Source organism: Aotus nancymaae, unplaced genomic scaffold, assembly GCF_030222135.1.
Source record: "Aotus nancymaae isolate 86718 unplaced genomic scaffold, 86718_ANA_hifiasm-v0.15.2.pri h1tg000200l, whole genome shotgun sequence".
In the NCBI taxonomy this organism is placed as follows: domain Eukaryota; kingdom Metazoa; phylum Chordata; class Mammalia; order Primates; family Aotidae; genus Aotus; species Aotus nancymaae.
In genome coordinates, this window is record NW_026988615.1 from 539,779 (window position 1) to 561,061 (window position 21,283).

General features: G+C 45.4%; 1 protein-coding gene across 1 annotated transcript in view; it reads right to left on the reverse strand.

Annotated features, from left to right (window-relative positions):
• Window positions 1–574: 574 nt before the first annotated feature.
• The window catches only part of LOC105734527 (GTP-binding protein 4-like), a 111,513-nt gene continuing 90,804 nt past the window's right edge, over window positions 575–21,283 (reverse strand). The window contains 13 exon segments of the mRNA XM_064371861.1: window positions 575–1,186; window positions 2,119–2,268; window positions 3,420–3,485; window positions 4,735–4,929; window positions 6,560–6,813; window positions 7,605–7,911; window positions 8,187–8,276; window positions 13,103–13,168; window positions 14,671–14,763; window positions 16,813–16,913; window positions 17,933–18,069; window positions 18,151–18,254; window positions 20,899–21,069. Of these exon segments, the coding sequence (XP_064227931.1) occupies window positions 1,034–1,186; window positions 2,119–2,268; window positions 3,420–3,485; window positions 4,735–4,929; window positions 6,560–6,813; window positions 7,605–7,911; window positions 8,187–8,276; window positions 13,103–13,168; window positions 14,671–14,763; window positions 16,813–16,913; window positions 17,933–18,069; window positions 18,151–18,254; window positions 20,899–21,069 (1,887 nt within the window). The 3' untranslated portion in view covers window positions 575–1,033.

The window sequence follows — 21,283 nt, forward strand, 5'->3', positions numbered from 1 at the left end:
TCTCAGGAGGCTGAGGCAGGAGAATTGCCTGAACCCAGGAGGCAGAGGTGAGCCAAGATTGCACCACTGTACTCCAGCCTGGGCGACGGAGTCAGACTCTGTCCAACCCCGCCAAAAAAAGTAAATACGTAATTCACCTTTGCCTTACCTGACTGGTTTTCAACAACACGCACTCCCTCTTCCTGCACTGTTTGGCCTACCTAACATCAATTCCAGGAAAGCCTACTGTTCTGAGTAAGGAGGCTGGGATGCCTTAGCTTTACTTAATCCACCTTGAGGGAGGGGCAGTTCTTCCCTCAAGCATACTTTTATTTAGAAATTGTTTCATTTGGACATCTCTTAGATCATGGAGGTGCTTTTGAGGTGGTATGTGAAGTGTTTCTATGTTTTACTCAATGTACAATTTCGGGGTCGGGCCACGGAACTAGGAGAATATCACATTTAATTGCCTAATGCCTCCCCAAGAAGTATTTTTGCTTTAAAACAATGTAGAAATATCATATGTTTTTTGCTTTTTCATTTGGCCAAATCAACAGTGACTATAAACCAAAAAATGAGCTAAAGAAATCAAAACTACTTTCTTCTGGAGGTTTATTTTGAATAAAACAGTTGATAGATTACAATGAGACATTGTACAAAAAGACTAGAAAATAATTTAAGGGGGTATTTTAAGCATGGGATTCTGATACACTCATAAACGTGTTTGCTCCCAAGCTCTTACGACAAAGTTTTTTCTCCATCAAAAATAACCCAGTTACACCAGTACATCTTCCCAGTTCTGAAAATCAGAAGCAACTGATAGATACTCCATTAAACGCAGAAACACTGTCTACTCAAAATATTTGTAATATTAGGCAGTGACAAACGTTTCCCACATCTATACAGGGTTAACCATAGTTTTCAGCAAAGCAACAAGTGCTTTACTGATTGTCTTTTTCAGTTTATAGATAACTCCAATTTCATGAAACCATACTGTACCAAACCAGCAAATAAACAGCCGCAGCCTCGCCAAGCCATGCCAACGGCAGGGACCCTATCTCCTGTCCTTTTTGCCAGCTTTCCTCTTTCCAGAGAGTAAGTGCTTGGGCTTCATATCAAACAGATGTCTGTCTGCCTCCCCTTTCTCCCCCAACCGATTCATCTTCTTCTGAGCATTCTTCATCATAGTCTTGGCTTTCTTCACCATCTAAAAAGACGAGAAAAAATTATGTTCATTACTTAAAACCAATGTTCCATTCTGAATTTTAACTATTGGTGACAATGTTTCAATGGCTCAGGCCTGCTCCATGAAGAGACCCCGTTACATCTCTTTTCTCTTAGGCCCAGCACAGTATCTGCCAGAACTCGGTGAATATTTTTGTAGAAAGACTGGATGAAAATCATACCTAGGACAGGTTTTATAGCCAGGACTAGATACGGTTTAGACCTACAAGTTTAGAACACATCTAACTCCCTGTTACACAAGCCAGGTTTCACGATGGAAATGGCACAGGGGAGTGAAACTCAGGCTTCCATGAAGCCCTCAGCAGTTTATACAGAGACTTTCTCCGGCACCTACGGGTCCATGATGCTGAAACTACAAGTTTTTGTGTTTAATAAAAGGACATTTCAGCAAGAGAGACTGTACATCTAAAGTGTCTTTTCCAAAAGACACTACAAATGAGCTAAATGTGACTCAAGCTCTCCATTTGGGGGGAAACAACCCTGCAACCTAAGGATGAGCATGATCCATCCGTCGACCCAGCAGCTCCCTCCAGCTATTCCTCCCATGGGCTTGTTGGGACTGGAGGCCTCCTGGTGCTTAGCAGTGGCCACTTGCTAGCCCTCTTCAGACAGCAGGGCCTGATCCCAGACTGCAGGTCCTGTCAACCATGCTCTGCCCCCACTCCGAGGAAGGAAAATGCCAGGGACTGGTCCATCCAGGGCAACTGTCCAGGGGCATCTGCCTGCACCCTGGCCCGAGCTCACCTCTAAAGGATGCCACAAAATGAGGGCACGCAGTGCACACAACCCCTGCCATAGCTCCTGCAAATGACAACTGCTGCTGTTTGCCCTGAACCCTGTTCAATAAACAGCAGAGACTGTTATTTTATTCCATTACATGACACAAAAACTGACCTTGACATCCCGAAGACCAGAAACATCACGTGGAGTTCGAGAGCAACTCCAACTCCGACTCCGGGCCACAGAGGAGGGGGGAGCAGGGTCTTCCCGCTTTCTTTTCCTAGTAACGCTCCAGGATCTTCTTGCCTGGACCGCCTAGTGGGCCTGTGAAGCAGGGAAAGCAACACTCAGTGCTCAGGACCCCAGCCCCGCCTCTAGGCTCAGCGACAGACACAAGGTCACTCCAGCAAGAGGGGAGGAGAGGAGTGTTTGAACCATTACCATATAGGCTAAAGATCTTGAAAATATACACAGTTTTTTCACATTAGTGACATTTTCCATGTCAATTTCACATTAGTAACAATTTCACATTAGTTATTGGTCAAATATTCTTATTCACTTAACAGAAGCTGCTTTATGTAAGAAAGCTGATTTTAACTCAAAGAAACTCAGAACTCTCATTTAAAAATGATTATTAGAGTATCATATCACAATTCATACTTCAGAGATAAATAAAGCTCTCTCCCTCATCGCCCCATTTTTGGGGTTACTGATATGAACACAAAGGGACACTCATCAGACAGAAACTGCAGACTACATATCCAGAGGACAGGGTCTGCGGCCACACCCAGGCACATCATGGCACTGCCTCACACTGCCTGTGGAATTTTTTTTTTTTGAGACAGAGTCTTGCTCTGTCACCCAGGCTAGAGTGCAGCCTCAACCCACCACTTCAACCCAGACCCAGGGTCAGGGAATCCTCAAGCCACCACTTCAAACCAGCTCCAGGGCCAGTGAATTCTCAACTCACCACCCACTTCGACCCAGACTGAGGGTCAGGAAATCCTCAAGCATCACTTCAACCCACACCCAGAGCCAGCAAAAATCTCAAGAGAGAGACTGGAAGCTCTCATTGCTTTTTGCTGTAATTTCCCACAGCTTTCCAGGACATTGCTTTTCTTTTTTCTTTTGAGATAGATTCTTGCTCTGTCACCTAGGCTGAGTACAGTAGCACAATCTCAGCTCACTGCAACCTCCACTGCCCGGGTTCAAGCAATTCTCCTGCCTCAGCCTCCTGAGTAGCTGGGATTACAGGTGCATGCCACCGTGTCCCGCTAATTTTTTGTATTTTTTTAGTGGAGATGGGGTTTCACCATACTGGCGAGGCTGGTCTCAAACTCCTGACCTGATAATCCACCTGCCTCAGCCTCCTAAAGTATTGGGATTACAGGTGTGAACCATGGCGCCCAGCTGGTTTTCTGTATTAAAAACGTGTATCCAGCCACATGAACACGGGAACCGCCCCCCACACTCACGTTGTCTTTATTGTCCATGTCAACACCAAGACTATGCATCTCATTCTCCAAAACTGTCCTCTGAACCTGAGAAGAAGAAAATGACATATTTGCTTTAAGCAAAATTAGTTTGATGAAATGTTGAAAAAAACTTCACAGAAAATATGTAATATATATATATACTCCAACAATTATTTTAGAAGTTGTAATTTTTACTGGGCCTTGCTTTCATGTTTTTGGATAGCTCAATTAAATCCCATGAAAACTAACATTTATGGAGCAACTGCTGTGGTAAGACACGGCATATCCTCCACGTCTGTCTACTCTTCACAACATGGGAGAGTGACCATCTCCATCACAGGTGACACACTAAAGCTGAGGTTAGTGAGGTTGCCTAAGACGAAGGCAGTGTGCCAACCTCTCTCCTCCCAGGGATGGCTGAGCCTCACCCAGAAAAGTACAAAAATGTCCAAGTCCACCATAACCAGTCAGTTGCCACCATACGAAAACAATGTATGCTGAATGTCAAGTTACTCCCCTCCAGTTACATGTTAACTGCCCTCTACCTGGTCTTTCTTTTACCCCATCCCACCCTGCCACAGAGCCAACAAACTGCCTTGTGTAGACTGGGTCAGGTTCCTGTAAATTTCTAAAGAGTCCAGATTTAATGCAGCAATTAAAGAGCAAGAAAACCAGCCAGGCGCGGTGGCTCACGCCTGTAATCCCAGCACTTTGGGAGGCCAAGGTGGGCAGATCACTTGAGGTCAGGAGTTTGAAACCAGCCTGGCCAACATGGTGAAACCCCATCTCTACTAAAAATACAAAAATTAGCTGGGCATGGTGGCAGGTCCAGCTACTCAGGAGGCTGAGACAGAAGAATCACTTTAACCTGGGAGGTGGAGGTTGCAGTGTGTCAAGACTGCACCACTGTACTCCAACCTGGCCAACAGAGAAAGCCTCCGTCTTGGAAAAAAAAAAATACAAACAAAAAAAGAAATTAGAACAGGAAAATGAAAATGTTAACTGATTGCCTTAAACATCGATGAACCAGAAGTTACACTTTTTATCTGTACAACTGCAAAATGACTGGATCCATAATAGTGCTAAACTCGAAGCTGAAAGCCACCAAGAAAGGACACAGTAACCAGAATACAAAAGATCAGGACGTGAGCAATACTGTAAATCCACATACACCAACAAAAGAAGAATGTGCAGTCTTATGGCCATAAATGGCAAATAATGGCCATATGCTAAATAAATCTTATTTAGCAATGATTACACAGGAATCCAATTTGCAAAAAATAGATCACACCTCTTTGGAAAGACACAAACTTGCCTTCTTAGCAGTTCGAGGCATCCTGGGTCCCTGTGTATTCTTTTCTTTGGACTCCAGAATTTTCAGCTTCTTCTTCTCTCTGATCTGCTTTGCCAGCTGTCGGATTTCCAGCATGTCCTCATCTTCACTCTCAGAGTCACTGTCATACTCTCCAGCAGCTGTTCGCAGCTCTTCTTTTTCTAATTCTTCCGGTTTCTTTTAAAATAGAGTTGCAATTAAGCAAAATTAACAGTGCACAAAGTCCTAAGTGAGTGAGTGTGGCAGCGTGTGTAGGAGAGCTGTGTTTCCCTGCCTCAGAGAGCGGAGCGAATGCCCTGGTCCGGTCCCACCTGACCCTGCCTATCTATGCGCAGTGTATCTCACAGGGTGGGTTCCATGATGAAAATGGAGACCACGTGAACACCAGCTGCCAGCAAGTCAGTAACTGCTGTGCACCATTTTACTTCTTTAAAACAATGAATTGTTTTAAAGTAAAATGTGCAGAGGCCGCCCCCCTCACTTCCAATGCTCCCAGCAGACACACAAAAGGAGCTTAGTCCTGAGAAACAGAATTCGTGCCACGTCCCATGTATCCATTCTAACGTCACCCCAAATACCGCCTCACTGGCTACTTTTTCACACGACAAAAATGAAAACTAAATACATGCAGGTTCATCACACCCTAATGAAGCAACCTGGTCAGGAGCCCAACAGGCAGACGTGCCTGTGGGAGACTCTGGCCAGGAGCGCACAGGGCGAGGCTGGGGGGGCAGGCCTCATGGAAGGGGATGGCATGGGCACAGCTGGATTGGAGGAGGGGAGTCCCAAGGCTTCTCTCACCCAGGAGTGTGGAAGGCACAGGGAAGAGGCTGGGAAGGCAGGTGGCCGCTGCGTGGTCAGTGAGGGTGCAGGCTGGATGAAGGCCCCAGCAGTGGTGAGAGCAGATGCCCTGAGGCCACTCCTCTGGCACCAAGGGAATTGAGATACTGCCCCAGAATATGCTATGGAGGTGCAAGGAGCACAGAGACACCAGACTGAAAACATGAACTAGATTATGGAGCGCCTGTGGGAACCACGGAGTGGAAACAGGACACGCAGCCGCCAAGTACTGTACATAGCATTTTCCAGAAAGCTCAACTGAGAGAAAAAGACAGGATAGCAACTAACAGGGGACATGGTTTAAGTATGTTTTTGTTTTTTAAAAAGATGAGGAAAACTTGTGAACATTTATATGCTAAGAGAAAGCAAGTAGGGAGGGGAGTGAGGCAGGAAAAAGATGTGACAGAGCAGAGCTCCCGAGGAAGAGGACCCAGCACGGCAGAGCCCAGCCAGGCCAAGTGTCTCCACCAGAGTCTCGGGCTGAGGAAGAGGTGCAGGAGGCAGAGTCAAGGTGGAGGCAGCAGGTGCAGGAGAATGAAGGGGATGGGCACAGCGTCTCCATCAGAGTCTCGGGGTGGGGAAAGTGGTGCAAGGGCAGAGTCGGGATAGAGGCAGTGGGTGCAGGGGAATTGAAGGGGACGGGCACAGCAGTACTCAGCCAGGGTGGAGTGTCTCCACCAGAGACTCAGGGTGGGGGGGAAGTGGTGCTCGGGCAGAGTCAGGGTGGAGGCAGCGGGTGCAGGAGAATTGAAGGGGACAGGCACAGCAGTACTCAGCCAGGGCGGAGTGTCTCCACCAGAGACTTGGGCGGGGGGAAAGTGGTGCTTGGGCAGAGTCGGGATGGAGGCAGCGGGTGTAGGAGAATGAAGGGGACAGGCCCGGCTGAGCCAAAGCTGTGCTGCTATCTTCCAGCAGTAACATTATAATAAAAAGGAAAAAAACCCACAATTTAAAAAGTGACACAAACCTTCATGATCGCTGGATCAATATAATCAGCTGTATTATGGCCTTCCCAGATTTCTGGTATCTTATGTTTTTCAGACGAATTCATTAAATCCCAGTACTCTAAAGTTAGAAAAAGGTGGTCACATTTATAGGAGCTTTTAATGTCTTCAAGTACTATGTGCGTAAAATGAGTTGCGACTGATGGCAAGTCATGTGACTCCACCGCACGAAAGCACTGCATGCAATTCCGCATGCGGCGCCACGAACCGCGTTGCCCTCATTTAACACCCACATGCACAAAAGCTACAAAAACCACCCTACCATCCCAAAACAGAAAATAATGGCAGAACTCTCACTGAGTACTGTCAATTTTTTTTTTTTTTTTTGAGACGGAGTTTTGCTCTTGTTACGCAGGCTGGAGTGCAATGGCGCGATCTCGGCTCACTGCAACCTCCGCCTCCTGGGTTCAGGCAATTCTCCTGCCTCAGCCTCCTGAGTAGTTGGGATTACAGGCAAGTGCCACCATACCCAGCTAATTTTTTGTATTTTTAGTAGAGACGGGGTTTCACCATGTTGACCAGGATGGTCTCGATCTCTTGACCTCGTGATCCACTCTCCTCAGCCTCCCAAAGTGCTGGGATTATAGGCGTGAGCCACCGTGCCTGGCCTACTTTTTTTTTTAAAATAGAGACAGGATCCCACTATGTTGCCCAGGCTGGTCTTGAACTCCTAGGCTTAAGTGGTCCTCCCACCTTGGCCTCCCAAGTGCTGGGATCACAGGGATGAGACACCTCACTCGGCCAAAGAAATGAAAATTTAGCCGGGCACGGTGGCTCACGCCTGTAATCCCATCTACACAGGAGGCTGAGGCAGGAGAATTGCCTGAAACCAGGAGGTGGAGGTTGCGGTGAGCCAAGATCGCGCCACTGCACTCCAGCCTGGGTAACAAGAGCGAAACTCCGTCTCAAAAAAATATATATATATATAAAACAGATTTCCACCTATGTTTAAAGACTTTAAAAATTAAGCTTCTATATCAGAAACATTTCTAGAAGGATAAACTAGACTAACAGTGACCGCGTCATGAAGCGAGAAACGGGTACCACATGGCGCTTTGCACTTTTCTCCACCTTCTTGATTCTTTACACAAAAAGGTGAAACTGAGGCCCACGCACAATATCCACCAGTGTGCATATGAAACTGGATCTGAGGCTTCTGGAAAAGGCTCATGGACGGCATCTGTCCAAGGGTAAGCCGTCTTACCTTATCGTCCCTCCTGGATGGGACAGCCAGGTGCAGTCTATTCAGCACCTCATTCACTTTATTTCCCTTCATTTTGGTTTCCACTCGATGAGCCAAAAGCCTATCACAAGCCTAATAATGTAAAAAACAAAGCAAACACATCCTACAGCAGCTGCTTTAGGCAAAAACTGTCTGGGGTAGGAACCGCAAAGCATCCCCTCAAACCACAATGTCCATTGGGGAAAGTGGGTCTTGGAGGCGTCTCTCTTCATGCCCCTCATCTCACCACTGTGAGGGCTCCAAGTGTTAATGTCTAGAAAGAAAACTCTTTTATCCCGACGACTGACTTTAATCAAACAAGAGAAAGACAGTAAAAAGACTGATACCCGACTTAAGGCAGCACTGACCTCTGTTTTAACTTTAATAACACCTTCCTCAGTCAGGGTGCTGGTCTCTAGTACAGGGAATCCTTCAGCCTGCAAATCTGTAAATATTTTCTGGGAATGCAAAGAAAAAATGAGAGATGTATTATTGATTTCCAGTTCCCTACAGAACAAACTGTATAGTTCTGCAGATGGGGGTTGCAAATGTGAACTGTTCAACATCTGTGGCTGTTTCAAACTCTTAAAAAACAGATATATCCTAAAAAGTTACTTTCCTCATATTCTTCAATGATTAAGAAAATACAAAGGACATCAACAAGATGGCCAACTAGTAGCCCCTCACATCTGTCTGCACAACAAAGGTAGTCAGAATAACGAACAACTACATGTGAATGACTGAGGGAGAGCTCCACAGAGTATCACAGACCCTGGTGAGCACAGAAACACGACAGTGAAATACAGCCCAAAGAAAACACTGGGCCACCAGCAACCCACCCCACAGCTGTGACACGACGGGACCCAGGAGGGAGGTCTCCCAACAGCGAGGGGTAGGCAAGAGGATGCCAGCAGCCCCCACCACCACTATGGACACCCAGAGCCCTCACCACTGGCGTCCCCCGGCATCCTCACAGCTGCACTCCCTCCACAGAGGAGCTGACACTGGGCCCTGTCTGCTGGGCCCATGTGGCGACAATGCTCTGCCATCCTGGGGTTGGAAAAACAGTTGGAGTGTGTCTTGTTCAGGGTAAAGTAGCCACAGATCCCCTTCATCTCTGAGGCTAAGCTGCCTTGAAGCTACCCAAACCTGGTGGCCCATCGCCCCGAGCCAGCTGCAAGCAGCTGCTACACCCTTCCCAGCAGGGCCGGGTGAAGGCGGAGCCAGTCCACCGCCCGTTGCTCCAGGACCCAACAGTACCCTGCCTCCTGGAAAACAGCACCTGGCCTCTCACAGCATCCCTGTCTCCCTGCTGCCTAAGCTGAAGCAGTGCCCTGCCTCCTGGGAAATGCCCAGAGTGGTCACGTATCCCAGCACCTACGCTCAAGAGGTACCATGTATCCCAGGGAAACGGTGCCTGGGCCGCCCAGAAAAGTCACAGCTCTCAGGCCCACACTGACCAGCCATGCACCATGGGGAGGAGCTGACATCATACTCTACATCCCAGGGAAACAGAGCAGGGGCTGAGCAGAGGCACCTGCCCCACCATGCAAACAGCTCCAGCACCTGCTCCAACCCTGGAGCTGGACTAAACCTACAGTCTGAGCTGCGGAGACACCACTCTTTCCAGGAAGTGGAGTCACTGCTGTTCTCCTCCCTGTCCTCCAGGGCCCAAGTGACAGCTGAACTGGTCCATTCTGGGGTCCTTGCTGCCACCTCAGAGTCTGGGATACTGCTGGGCCCCACCATCCCAGGGTCCAGAGTTACTACCACACAGTGACTCATCCCCTCGAGTTGACACTAAGCCCTCCCTACTGGCTCAGGTTTCTGAAGTGCAGCTGTACCTGGCTTCCCAGGCTCAGACTTCCAGAGTGCTTCTTCCCAGGAGTCAGGCTAGGACTCTTTACCCCCTGGGTAGAGTCACAGCTACAACCTGGCCCCGGGCCTAAGCTGCTAAGGGTGCTTCAGAGTCACAGATCTGCCACAGAGAACAAACCTGCACCCCAAGGCCAGGTACCATGACAGGTACACAAGGCCCTAAGGCTAGAGCCCCAGTCCCTCAGCAATCTGGGTTCCTGCAGCTAGAACCCAGTACTGTGGCAGCTACTTGCAGACCATGTCAGACGTGACACCAAGAGAGATCCCCTCAGCTAAGTCCATCATTGTGGGGAAAACAAGAATAGCAGGACCCCAAAAGCCCTTTACACCAAAGATATTAAAAGTGTACATCGCCACTGGCACAAACTTCCAGAGCCGAGGCGACTGAGCCACCCACAGTTATTGCTGTCGGAGGTGAGGAAGCTGCACAGAAATGATGTCACTGCTCCTATCCAGAATGAGTCACGGTTCCCTTCCAAAATGGCACACTAAAATCCAAGTGAGGTGAAAATCTTTCTCCATGAAAACCACTCCAGAAGAAAGTATAAAAGAGGCCATTGTTCTACTAAATGCAGGGACATCAATGCAGGGACGCAAGAAACATGAAAAAGCAAGGAGATAAGAAATCATGAAAGGAATACAACTCTCTAGAACAGACCCTAATGAAAAGGAAACCAATGAATTGCCAGAAAGAGAATTCAAAATAACAATTATTTTTTGAAGGAAACTCAATGAGAAACAAGAAAATATAGAGAGACAATTCAACAAAATCAGGAAAACGATTTCATGATATGAACAAGAAATTAAATTGAGATAGAAATTGTAAAGAAAAGAGTCAAACAGAAATCCTGTAGCTGAAGAATTTAATGAATGAGATAAAAATACAATAGACAGTTTTGATTTTGTTTTTTTAATTTCTTTTTTTTTTTTTTTTTTTGAGACAGAGTCTCGCCCTGTCGCCCAGGCTGGAGTACAATGGCATGCTCTCAGCTCACTGCAACCTCTCCTCCTGGGTTCAAGTGATTCTCCTGCCTCAGCTTCCTGAGTAGCTGGGATTACAGGTGCCTGCCACCACACCTGCCTAATTTTTGTATTTTTAGTAGAGACAGGGTTTCGCCATGCTGACCAGGCTGGTCTCAAACTCCCGACCTCAGACAATCTGCCTACTTCGGCCTCCCAAAGTGCTAGGATTACAGACATGGGCCACCATGCCTGGCCCAACAGACAGTTTTAACAGCAGACTGGATAAAGAAGAAGAAAAAATCTCTGTCATTTGAAACTACCTAGTCAGAAAGAAAAAAAGGAGTAAGAATGAAAAAGGATGAAGGAAGCCTAAGAGATTTACAGGATAACATTAAGTGAATACATGTTAGTATTATGGGAGTTAAAGGAGAAGAGAAAGGAAAAGGTTTAGTAACCTATTTAATGAAATAAGTGAAAACTTTCCAAGACTGGGGAGAGGTATGGACATCTAAAACCAGGAAGTTCAAAGTTTCCCAAATAGAGTCAACCTAGAAAAGTCTTCCCCAAGGCACATTGTAGTCCAACTGTCAAATGTCAAATACAAAGGAAATTCTAAAAACAGCAAGAGAAAAGCTTAAAGTCACATATAAGATCCCCATTAGACTAACAGCAGATTTCTCTGCAGAAACCTTACAGGCCAGGAGAGAAGAGGATGTTACATATTCAAAGTGTTGGGGAAAAGAAGAAGAAGAAGAAGAAGCCTGCCAGCCAACTATACTACATCCAGCAAAGCTATCCTTCAGAAATGAAGGAGAAATAAATTATTTCCCAGAAAAGCAAAAACTGAGAGAATTCATCACTACTAGACCAGCCTTACAAGAAATGCTTCACAAAGTCCTACATCTGGAAGTGAAGACAATAATCACTACCATGAAAACATGAAAAAGCATACAAGAAATTCACTTAACCTGTAAAGACATACATAGACTGAAAACGAAGAAGAGATGCAAAAAGATACTCTACACAGGAAACCAAAGCCAAGTAGGAGCAGCTCTATTTGTATCAGATAAAGCAGATTTTAAGTCAAAAACATAAAAAAGAGACAAGAAGGTCATTATATAATAATAAGGGGGTCAGTAATACTTGGGGACATCAACACCCGACTCTCAGCATTAGACAGATCCTAGGCAAAAAAGAATCAACAAATACTGGATTTAAAGTGCACTGTAGGCCAAGCATGGTGGTTCACGCCTGTAATCCCAGCACTTTGGGAGTTCGAGGCAGGTGGATCACTTGAGATCAGAAGTTCAAGACCAGCCTGGTCAACATGGTGAAACCGCATCTCTACTAAAAATACAAAAAAATTAGCTGAGTGTGGTGGCATGCACCTGTAATCTCACCCACTCTATAGGCTGAGGCAGGAGAATCACTTGAACCTGGGAGGCGGAGGCTGCAGTGAGCTGAGATCGTGCCGCTGCGCTCCAGCCTGGGTAACAGAGCGAGACTCTGTCTCAAAAACAAACAAACAAACAAACAAAGTGGACTGTAGACCAAACATCTACAGAACATATCATCCACTGATGCATAATACACATTCTTCTCCTTAGTCCATGGAACATTCTCCAGGATAGACCAAATGTTAGGCCACAAAACAAATCTCATCAATTTTTAAAACTTAAAATCATGTCAAGTATCTTTTCAGATTACAATGGAATAAAACTAGAAATCAATACCAAGAGAAACTTTCAAAACTGTAAAAATAAAAAGGTGGGGGGAATTATACACATGTCCCAGAATGACCAATGGGACAATGAGGAAATTAAGGAAGAAATTAACAAGGGAAAACTGATGCTGACATTGCTGGTCCAGGACCACAATTTGAAAGCCCCTCTACCAGTGCATGCTTCTAAAAGCATTTATCATGAAGGATGCCTATTGAAAAGGTTTGTAGAACTCAATTAGTTTGAAAAATTAGGCCCAACAATCACTGCCTGCTTCTTGGAGAAAGCTAGCAGACACTCATCACTTATAGATCCAGAAAGCCCCAAATTCTGAGAAACTACTCCTTCACTCAGTCATTCGTTTCCCAAACTTATTTAATCACAGAACCTGTTTTAGGATGTAACACCTGTGAGCACCTTTCTCGAACAGCTCTCTCACAAGTCATCACATTTTCCAGAAGTCCAACCATCAAATACACGTTTCCACACACTCAAGAACAAAGTAGGAATCCAGAAACCTCTGCTTTTACTTTAGTTTGCCACTAACTAGGCTTTTACTATGTCACATCACTAAACCACTGAGGATCCTGCCTCAACTATAAAATATAAAATACAATTGTGGACTAAATATTCCTAAAATTCCTTCTTCTAAACTTTGGCTGTCTGAGATGAGAATTCAAAATGGCTAAGTAAGAAATATTCAAAATATTAACATGATTTACCTGATCATCTTCAGAAAGTTCGGCTATTCTCTTCACATCACATTTGTTGGCTACAACTCTAAGAGGCTAGGCAAGGAAGAAAAATAATGAAATCATTATTCTCATACTGCAGGATATGAAGGAAAACATGACTGACCACATTCACCTTGTTGATAAAGAGAGGTCTGATGTTCTGGAAGAGTTCTAGCTGCTCCCTCCGCCCGTGCCCACACTGCTGAGACAAATCCATCACATACAGGACCGCAGCACGGAGGTGGGCCAGGGTGGTGATGGTCTGCATCTCGATGGTGTTCCTATCCTCCAGACAGGAGTGTCTACAACCTAACACAGCCAGACCATGTCACTGAAAGCACACTCACCCATGAGCTTCTTGTCCAGCACATTCCAGAAGTCACTCACACACCCAACCAGACCTAATAATCTTAACGGGAGAATTTATTAAAAAAAGAAGTCGTCTCCCAAACTGAGCATGACAAAATAAAGCAGTAAGAGAAAAGTACACACTATTTAAACATCAAAAAAGGCGGGAGGAGCCCTGTAGAGCTCAGTGAAATACTAGCCACACCCTTACGACAAATGACTCTTCTTTTTACTAGTGACATAATAAAATACAAAAACTGGGATAACTGAGAACCCTCCCATATCTTAGGTATTACTTTCTTCATGATTTATAAAATTACAGTGTGGAAATATTGCTTCGTGATTATTATTTTTTTTTGAGACAGAGTTTCATTCCTATCGCCCGGGCTGGAGCTCAATGGTGCAATCTTGGCTCACTGCAACCTCCGCCTCCCGGGTTCAAGCAATTCTTCTGCCTCAGCCTCCCGAGTAGCTGGAATTACAGGCACCGGCCACACCTGGGTAATGTATTTTTAGTAGAGATGAGGTTTCACTATGTTGGCCAGGCTGGTCTCAAACTCCTGACCTCAGGAGATCCACCTGCCTCAGTCTCCCAAAGTGCTGGGATTACAGGTGTGAGCCACTGTGCCCCACCTGCTTCATGCTTTTAAACTGTATACATGCCATTTTTGATAACAGAGTTAGAAATGACACAAAGAGAATTTCATTTTACGTTAACAAAATGCAGAAATCCACACTGGTGGCTGGCTGCTTCCCCCGAATTATTTCAGAGATATGTGACCTGTTCTTATGCATCCCCAGGGCTCAGATGAGTTTTCTTTCTCATGACGGAGAAATTTCAAGTTCTTGATAACCCTAGATAAACCAAGATATTTGTTCTGTTTAAAGACAAGACTCTCGTCAGGCACGGTGGCTCACACCTGTAATCCTGGCACTTTGGGAGGCCGAGGTGGGTGATCACCTGAGATCAGAAGTTCAAGATGAGTCTGGCCAACATGGTGAAATGCCTTCTCTACTAAAAAAATACAAAAATTAGCCCGGCATAGTGGTGGCACCTGTAATCCCTGCCACTTGGGTGGCTGAGGCAGGAGAATCGCTTGAACCCAGGAGGTGGAGGTTGCAGCGAGCCGAGATTGTGCTACTTCACTTCAGCCTGGGCAACAAGAGCGAGACTTCGTCTCAAAAAGAATAAAAGTAAAGACTCTCACCTGCCAATGTAGATACTTATAATCCATGTGCCCAACGAACAGAGACTTGGTTGTGAACGCATAGGGCAGGACATCCACATCTGCTCTCGTCACCTGAAACAACAGTGAGGACTTTCAGAATCACCTCACTTCCTCTCTGTGTAAACATGGCATCTGCGTGTTAACAAGACTAACTGTTAGGAAAAAACCACAGGAGAACCACCTAGAGAACTAGTTACAATTCAAATTCTGTTTCAGTTGATCTGGGCTGAGGCCTAAAATAAAAAAATAGAAAGGAAAAAACCACAGAAGAAACCTCACATGATTCAACTGCACCAAAGCAGGAACTACCCACTTTGATAAATGGCCTGGTACCTCTCCCTTCACACCACCAGGCCCAGGACTGGGGCATGAGGACAGCACTCAGGCCACCACCTCCCTCATCCTCCCATGTCCTGCCCCACCATCTACAATGCCCACAGAGTTCTCAGTGATGACAGATGTTCTGTCTGTGCTGCCAAATAGGGCCCATCCATCACATGCTGCCCGCGGACTTTCAGTACATAGCTCATGTGACTGAGGAGCTGAAATTTTCATTTTGCTGAATTAAACTACAATGTAACAAGCCACCTGGACCAGTGGCCACCACATCAGCCCCATAGCACTGGTTCATTGTGGCAGGTTCAGAGCTGACAAGCACTGGAAACATCAGGAGAGGAGCATCAAAGGAGAGCTTTGCTGGTCACCACGTCATAGCAACCTGTGGACAAAATAAACTTACAAATCTATTTCAAAGTTAAAGTGACCCTGAGGCTGGGCCACGGTCCATGCTTATAATCCCAGCACTTCGGGAGGCTGAGGCAGGGATGGCTTGAGCTCAGGAGTTTGAGATTAGCCCGGGGAATATAGTGAGACTCCGCCTCCACAAAAAATTAAAAAATTAGACAGGTGTGTTGGCATGCACCTATGGTCCCAGTTAGTTGGGTAGCTGGGGTGGGAGGACTGTTTGGGCCCAGGTGGTTGAGGCTGCAGTGAGCCATGACTGCACCACTGCACTTCAGCCTGGGAAAGACAGCGAGACATCATCTCAAAAACAAAGGAAGAAAGAAAAAAGTTAAACAAAAAGAAAGATATGGGCCAGGTGTGGTGGCTCACGCCTGTAATCCCAGCACTTTGGGAGGCCAAGGCGGGTGGATCACGAAGTCAAGAGATCGAGACCATCCTGGTCAACATGGTGAAACCCCATCTCTACTAAAAATACAAAAAACTAGCTGGGCGTGGTGGCACGTGCCTGTAATCCCAGCTACTCAGGAGGCTGATGCAGGAGAATTGCCCGAACCCAGGAGGCGGAGGTTGCGGTGAGCCGAGATCGCGCCATTGCACTCCAGCCTGGGTAACAAGAGCGAAACTCCGTCTCCAAAAAAAAAGAAAGATAAAAATTTTTTTTAATTAAAAATATGGTGATCTTGGCACTGAGTAGGCCATAAAATTTGACAATTTTCTTGGCACATGAGCTGTGGCTGGTTGGAAATTCACATTTTAAAGTTGCTTTGCCTCTTTCTGGGTCCCTCAAACTCAACCAAATTGTCCTGAAGCACTAAATGACTGAGTCCCTTAAATGTGACACTTGAATCCTAGTCAGTGAGTACACCCAAGGAAAAAGAGACAAGGCACCTTGCCCCTCTGCTGGACCACATACTATTTCATGTGAAAGTTGACACAGCAACCAAGGTGTGTCAAGATCACCCAGAGGCAGCTGCAGATGGGCAGACCCCAGCTCGGAGTGTCCTCTGCCGCTGGAGCCCATCTGACGTCGCCATTCCAGGGCAGGTCAACAATACCCACGAAAACTCTCCAGTTGTCAACAAAAATGCACTTACACATCTCAAATTCCTTAGAAATTATAGGGCACGCAAGAACCAAAAGCAATGGTTTCTGTAATAGTAACATAAATCTAGATACAGACAAAGTCTATCCTCTCTAAGGGAACTCAGATGTACTCAGGCACTGGGGCCTCCTGCAGACCAGGGGAGTATTTACTAAAGGACCAACTCGGAGGCCAAAATTCTGACCAAGGCCATTCTGAATCCCACGCAGTCAGAATATAGTAGCAATGACGTAAAATGGCCAGAGGATTTGCTTTACAATAAAAAGCAGACCAACCTTATTGATGAAGCTGGACTTGCCAACATTTGGGTACCCACACAAAAGCAGAGTCCTGGTATTCGGATCAATGGTTGGCAAACGGGATAAATGCTGACGCACTATGAAAAGTTCAAATGGAAAAATTAAGACACTCAAAGTTTAAGATTTGCTTTAAATTTTCTTTTCAACTTAGTTATAGTCAAGGCCTGTGGTGATATTAATCTTACTCCAATTTTTATAACGCAACAGTGATGGAGAAAATAGTTGCAGACAGTATAATACATACACAGTATGTTCAATAGTTATTTCCCAAGTTTGGCTGTACTAAGAATCCTGGTCCACAGCCCTTCCAAGCCCATATTTTAACTCATTAGGTCAAAGGTGTCCAACAGCATGTCTGGAAGTGTCCAGACAATTCTCATCAGCAAGATGACATTAGGGAAACAGTGTATTTTGAAGCCTGCATGCCATGATGTTCTGGCTGAAACATGGGTTACTGTCATTCAGCCACCTCATCTGTAACAAACACAGCTCCAAGGTGGCACCCCTGGGCCATCATGAAGGCCACACAGATCTGTAGGAAAGCACCTGCAAAGCATCCAAATACCATATTTTGTTAAAAATTACTTGCAAGATGCAGGAGGGAGAACAAAACCAAATGAGTCCAAATGATTTGTCATGTAAGAAGACACACAAATAAGCAGGCAAGTGGTGCTTTCAATAGAACCCTACTAGAGTAATTCAGAGAAGTCCCACTGAATAAAAGTATCTTTTAAAATAAAAATGTCAACAATAAACTACAAGCCATCTTATTTTTGCTTGTTTTATTGTTTCTAAGCCATCTTATTTTTTACACTTTGCATCATTTTCTCATGATTTGTTGTCTATCCCTTACCTATTAAATATGAAATACATAAACTTTCTTATGGGCGCTATTAATTTGTACATATTATAAGTGCTAGCACTTTTTCAATAAAAACCAGCCTATTACTGTTTCTCACAGGTAAAGCTAGGAAAAATAACTGACCCTGTCATCTTCAAACTATGACAAAACAGACATCTCAAGAGTAAGTCCCCAACAAGGACACATCCTGTCAGCAGGACACTAACACAGTTCCTGTGCATGCGTGACAAGCACCTTGCTCCAAATACTCCAGACTCTGCCTCTGCCTCTTGATCACGGTGCACATCCGCCCCAGGGCCGCACGCTTCAGCTGCTTGCAGCGGTACAGAGAGTCACTGTACTTCATCAACCGCATGTAATCTTTAGCAACACTTAAAAAAGGAAAAAATGTTAGGTTTTTTTTCACTTTTGCTAATAACTTAAAAGACATCACAGTAAAAAAAGTACCTTACTTGGCCACTAAATTTTTGGCAGTATTTATTTGCCCCAGAGCCAACTTGTAGTGATCTTTGCCGTATAGAATATTCATCAAATCAGCATAGAATGGATGAATGTCCTGTAACAAACAAAAGCATACCATGGTCAGTTTGGGCCGGCAGTTTCTCATCCTCATAGAAGTAACACTTGAACAATTTCCTGCCCTCTCTCTTCAAGCCTGCAGTGTCTCCTCCCCAGTTCACTCTCCTGGCCAGGGGCTCTATTTAGTCCTCTGGGAAAACAAGCATCAGAAGGGATGCGGGCGCCAGTGGTGGCTGCTGCCACCCACCTGCCTCCCAGTATGGCAGTGCAGCTGTGGGACCCAGCATGACCAGCCCCCACCCTGAAGGCACCCTTCCTGCTGCTCAGGAACTCTGAACCAGAAATCCTTCCCTCCGCCTGACTATTCCCATCAGCCTAAAAATCTGCCGTTATTTCCCAAACTATAGGATAAAAATTTAAACTCCCGAGACCCCCAAATCTTTCCAATTCCTTCTCTTTGTTCCCAAGAGGCACTGTGTCTCTCCTCTCCTCCCTATCTTGAAGCCAATCTCACCAGAATTCTGTGTCCACCACTCCATCTAAACAGGCTACAAGCTCACAAGGACCTCCCAATGACCAGCTTTCACACCGTATCTCACAGACCTCTTGAAGCGATGGGGGCTGGCCCTGCCTCCTGCCTGCAGCATCTTCCTCACAGCTTCCAGGGAGACAGTCTGCCCTCTCTAAGTCCTGTGCTGGCTCCTGCTCACAGCTCCACCCGATACATCCACACTCCCCACAGCACCCTTCTTCCTACATTCCCTTCCAAGGTCATCTCAGAGAGATTTAAATGTTACCTGTATTTGACTAGTGCATTTTACATCACCAGGCCAGCAGCGTCTCGTATCTCACCAGCGCATATAAACTCAACCTGACTACCACTTCCTCCAATCCCATCTCCCCATGTTCTCCACCTCCCCCTGCCCTCTAGGGTCTCTGGGACCTCAGGCCCCTGCACCTGCTGCTGCTTTGACTACAGGCCTGATTCCCTCTCCCCGAGCAGATATTCCCCACTCCCCTTCCAGGGCTTCCCTGCATCCAACCGATATGCTATGTATTTTCATGTTCACTATCTTTTCCCCCACAGAATGAGAACAGGAGCCTTTACCACTATTTTATGCCAAGTGCTGAGAATGTACCAGACAGATAATAAGCATTCAATGAATGACAAGTTAATCTAACTCTCCACTCTGAAACTGTCCTCAGATAACTAGTCCTGGCTTTAAAAGAGATAATAGAATGTTAATACATCCGAACTCTCCTACCTCTAATGTATATAATACTGAGAATGAAAACGACAAAACTTCTTAAAAAGAACCACAAACATCTGATACTAAGTAGATCAAAATATGTTGTTTGCTAAGATCAAGTGTTTCCTAATACCAGATCAGTTTAAATCATCTCTTTCTTAATCACTTTCTTTACCTCCAGGACTCTCTACCTTTCCCAAGAAACCGTCCACCCATTCGAGCAGCATCTACTGAACAACTGCGTCAAACCCTGGAGAGATACAACCTAAGTGTCTGTCCCCTAGCAGGAATTTTTACTGTTTATTTTAAGCATGTGTCTTTTAGTAAGCCATTATTACTTGTTTAAATAAAAAGTACTGTCACAGAAGCCAAGTGTTTCTCTCTGCCTACACCTCCCTTCAGGGACTATTCCAGGGCAATGGCAGATTGAGGCTTTTAAGACTGTCCTGCTGATCCTCACACCCTTCACAACCTCAAGTAACCTCGCAACTGCACTGCCCTATACGTGGAGTCAAGGCTTTGTCAGCAGTGCCTGCCAAGCGGTTTCTGCTCTTGCTTTTCTATAGCTAAACAGGCAGGCTGAGTATGGTGGCTCATGCCTGTAATCTCAGAACTTTGAGAGGCAGATACAGGAGGATCACTTGAAGTCAGGAGTTTAAGACCAGACTGGCCAACATGGTGAAACCCTGTCTCTACTAAAATTACCCAAAATTAGCCAGGCATGGTGGTGTGCACCTGTAATCCCAGCTACGCATGAATCACCGGAACCCAGGAGGTGGAGGATGCAGCAAGCCGACACTGCGCCACTACACTCCAGCCTGGGCAAGAAAGTGAGGCTTTGTCTCAAACAAAAAAAAGAAACAGGCAAACTGCAATGTGTGGCAGAGAAGGGAGCTCAAGGTTTCTGGCTTAATGAAAAAGGCACAGCTCCCCATGAGATCTCTTCTTGCCGAGAAGAAAAGTCAGTACTGAACTGACTGTCATCTGCTAATGAAGCAACAAGCTCACAAACTGGTGAACTTTACGCCACTGACCCAAGCTGAGCCCAGAGGAGAAAAAACCCTTGAAAAGAGGGTGGAAGAGATGCACCAGTGAGCTGCCAGTTTCTGTGTTCCTAACCCACAGCTGCCATTACCACTTGGGTTCGCCCCTGCAAGCCCAGGGATTACACAGAAAGCCTGCGAAGCAGCTTTGGGCCTCCTTAGACAGGGTTTGGTTGGAGAAAAGAGAGAATATTAGACAATCAAAAAACCCACATTCTGTTCCCACTTCTATTAATTCAACAAGATGGTTCTTTGCCATTAACTTACTGAGCAGTCTAAGTCAATTATCTTGTCTCCTTTTCTGTCAAAAGAGTACACAAAACTGGTTAAACACTGGTTCTCTGAAGGCTCATATTTACATAAACAGAGAAGTCCTCAAGTCACTTACATCCAACTTAGGGAAATCTGTTAGAATTTGTGAAAGTCTATCATGGTAATTCTGTTGAGCAAATTTGACTTTTCTCGTGTAAAAATGTCTAATGCGATGAATTTGGTAATGTTTATGAGTAACAGTTGGAGTCTTTCGTTGTGTCTTCGACAACGCCAGGTCAATAAAGTCCTACAATTAAAGAAAATAAGACATAATTAAGTCAAAAGTATCTACTTCTGATCCATTTATTTGAAACCATCTTAAAACACTAACACCTTACAGTACTACGTATTTTAAATTACAAAATTTTACTCTAATATATATATATATATTTTTTTGAGACAGAGTTTCGCTCTTGTTACCCAGGCTGGAGTGCAATGGCGCGATCTTGGCTCACCGCAAC